Source organism: Mandrillus leucophaeus, unplaced genomic scaffold, assembly GCF_000951045.1.
Source record: "Mandrillus leucophaeus isolate KB7577 unplaced genomic scaffold, Mleu.le_1.0 Scaffold485, whole genome shotgun sequence".
Classification (NCBI taxonomy): domain Eukaryota; kingdom Metazoa; phylum Chordata; class Mammalia; order Primates; family Cercopithecidae; genus Mandrillus; species Mandrillus leucophaeus.
In genome coordinates this window covers 1,345,037-1,348,516 of record NW_012105198.1, presented here as the reverse complement: position 1 = coordinate 1,348,516, position 3,480 = coordinate 1,345,037, and the positions used below count along the sequence as shown (strand labels likewise).

General features: G+C 39.5%; 1 protein-coding gene across 1 annotated transcript in view; it reads right to left on the bottom strand.

Annotated features, from left to right (window-relative positions):
• CNTN3 (contactin 3 (plasmacytoma associated)) overlaps positions 1-3,480 on the bottom strand; it is a 275,838-nt gene that overhangs the window by 33,230 nt on the left and 239,128 nt on the right. The window contains exon 18 of the mRNA XM_011995370.1: positions 933-1,048. Within this exon, the coding sequence (XP_011850760.1) occupies positions 933-1,048 (116 nt within the window). The remainder of the gene's footprint in view (positions 1-932; positions 1,049-3,480) is intronic.

Below are 3,480 nucleotides of genomic sequence, written 5' to 3'. Positions count from 1 at the left end.
AGCTGTGGGTGGGATGAAATCACAACTATGAATCCCACAATGCCATTGTTGGCAAAATCTTCTTTGCATTTTATTTATCTTGCCAGTTCTTGGCTCTACTGCTCCCAGTTTCCTCTAACTGCTCACTACTAAATAGGGGACCCAGTTCAAATGGTTCTTCTTAGCCTTTAAAGCCACCTGTGACCTGGTCCTCCCGTGCCTATATGAAGTCACCTTTTCAAACAGGAACCTTTGGCAGGTAGGCCTCTACTCTGCTCTTCCATCATGCCATGCCTAATCCAGAATGTTTTCCACTCCTTCCACCTTTACTTACTTTCCCTTGAAAGTCCTGTTAAGCCTTACCACCCTTATAAAGACTTTCAGTATGTCCCATCCTTCTTGACAACGCAAACATTTCCTGTTTGAGTGACCTAGTCAGACCTTCATTATATTTGGTCTTACATTATCCTCTCTTTCAGATGTTTCATCCTATTTCACTAAACAGAGAGGTCTTTGAAGGCTCAAAGTATCTTACAGACAGGTGGCTTCTCTAGAGCCTATAAAAGAACTCTACAATGTAACAAAGCCACCAAAAAAGTAAGACAAAGAGCTGGAGGACAGTGACTTCCTGTTGATGAAAGTACTCTATGAACTTAATACTGCAGTTCAATCTCACCCTTATTTTTTAGTAAACCCATCTAAAATATTTGGCCCACGTGATACATGATTTCCTTTCATATTCTTTTTTTTGTTCCTTTTCTACTCCAACTAATGTTATTTTCATTCAACTGATTAAATTCAGTATACATTGAACATCAGATGAAACAATGTGTTGATAAAAAAATTTCAGCCAAAGATAGACTTCAAATAAGAGGTCATTGTTAAGGATTTCAAATGTAAGAGACAGAGTAGCATGTGACACACATACACGAATTAATCAGAAAAGAAATTACCTCATAGCCCAGTAAATGTCCATTGCTCAACTTCCAAGGAATGGTATTCCATGAAACCTCAATTTCTGAGGAAGATAGGCTATTTGCAGAGACTTGAGATGGGGCCACTGTAGGCTCTGTTCGGAAACAGAAATTGAAATATGACGCTAATTTTGGCAGTTTGTTTAAAACATATATTAACGTTCTTATTTTTATAGAAGCATTTTAACATACTTGAAAATTCTATGAAATATTCTGGCACCATATGTTGAAAATAGAGACACTGGTCCGTTTCTGTTTCTTAGGAAAACATGGCATCATAGCCAAAGGCTTTTCTTTGCTAAACAGCTGTGGCAACCTATACTTTCCTCCCTTGCACCTCTTTGTTGGCATCTTCCTTATCTTCCTTTTCTTGCCTGTGTTCTCCTCACCTTGTCTTTATTTCCTTCCCTTCATCTCTTTCCTACTGTTTGGGAACTTCCCTGTCCACAAATGCTACTTAGTTTTCAGTTTGCCAAACAAAGGTCTAGGTTAAGTAAAGCTCATTTAAACAATAAACACTGAGTGAGTACCTTCTCTAGTGAGGCCTACAGAACGGACAACTGAAATGTGGTGGATGGCATGTTCTTTTGAAAGAGTAGATAGAAATGCAAGTGGTTTGTTATACAGCAAGAAGATCCCCTTTTGTAATAAGCACTGTTGAGATTCTATGGGGTTCACAGTGGTTCTCCCCTCTCAGGGCCCAGTTCAGGTGCATTTCTCTTGTCAAATGATCCTGCTTCTCAGACAAGGTGGCTTGATGCTGAGATGAATTCCTGGTCTAAGGTTGGGCCTCTTAGATTTTCTCTCCTGAAAATTTGAACTTGGTTTGGAGAGTCGAGGAGTACTTGGAGCCCACTGATCCAGTGCAGGTGCTCTAGAGGAGCAGACCATTTTCTGAGGTTTCAGGGCTTCTCTGATTAAAGTTCTTTGTGAGGTTTGCTACATAACTCTCCCTTGGATTCACAGAGACAACCTAGTAGATTTCACAGAAATCTTCTGCTTCTTCCTTAGGTAAGCCCAATTCATTTCTCATGTTTGAACAAAAAGACTTTCAGCTGACTCTTCAGTGGGAGCAAAAATGGTAACAGGGGAAGGAAAATGAGGGAGGCAACAATGGGTAGGAGGCAACAATGGGTAAGAAGCTGTGGCTGTCCCTCTTTTCCAGTTGCCAGCACCTAGGTCCTGGATGCACAGGTAAACAGTGTCCAAAAACTCCCTGGATAATTGCCATCACTCCCCAGACCTCTCACTTGCCCTTGCAATCCCTGGCAACTTTTAGAAATGAGGTCTGGCTATGAATTTAAGACTCTTCTGCAAAGACTTTTATAATCCTTAAAAAAAAAAAAAAAATCCCTCTCAGAACTCAACGGAAAGTGAGAAGGCAAGAAGAGGGGTGGGGATCCAAAGAAAAATCAACTCTACTTACTATTCTTAGGAATGACAACTGCGGACCACTTTTTGCAACTTACTGTTAGGTCTGGAGGGTAGGGGAGACACTGATATATTTTGTGAGCTCAGAATGGTTAAGGGCAAAGGCCCTTGGTTAAAATACTGGCTGTACCACTCACTATTAGGAATTTTGGCAAATTTATTACTCTCTTTTATAAGGCTTCCATTTTCTCATTTGTAAATGGGAAATAATAGTGCCTATATTTCTTATCTGAAATATCAAATTAGGTAATGTCTGGCGGGTAGTAAAACTTGAATACATGTTAGTTTCTGCCATTTATTATTTTTTTTTTGTAGAACTACAAAAAACTACAATAGTTGTTGCTGATCTATGAAATGGCAATTTTGTATAATTCTTTTACCTTGATTATTTTCTAAAGTGGTCATGAGACAAAATGTAGATGTCTCAGTATCTGAGACAGGTATAAAAGAAAGACAAAGAAATGGAATGGTCCAGAGTGAAGTATGTCTGTATCTCCACCAGCAGGTTCATATCCCTCAAACCTGCACATTGCATATGTGTTGAATGAGATACCACTGCTCCTGACTCTTCATTCAGTAACATCCCTTTCTCAGGCCATGGGAACCACTGGACAACTTAGGACTAGGGTAGCTCCAAGGGGTATATTTTTATTACCCCAAGGTAAGGCTGTGATTTTCCTTGCTTCACAAACTGGAACATAGGAAGTGTTCCTCAAAACAGATTTTTAAATTGATGGTTATGATCTGAGACAGGTCTCAATCAATTTTGGAATTTATTGTACCAAGGTGATAAGGACATGCCCAGAAGAAAACAAAACACAAAAAACAAAAAAACACAGGTTCACAGAAACAGTCTGTGGTCTGTGTCCATTTCCAAAGATTGAATTTGAGGGCTTTAATATTTATAGTGGGCTGCAGTGCAAAGAGGAAGGGTATGGTAATCTGCATGTTGCAAAGGAAAAGGAGCAGATAGGAGGCTAATCAATTAGGTCTCCTGCTCAGTAAATCAGTACTTTACATAAGGCAAGGCGAACATAGAGTAGCTACCTGTAGAGAGATTTAACCTTTTATCTGTAGCTATCTGGTTAGGAATAAA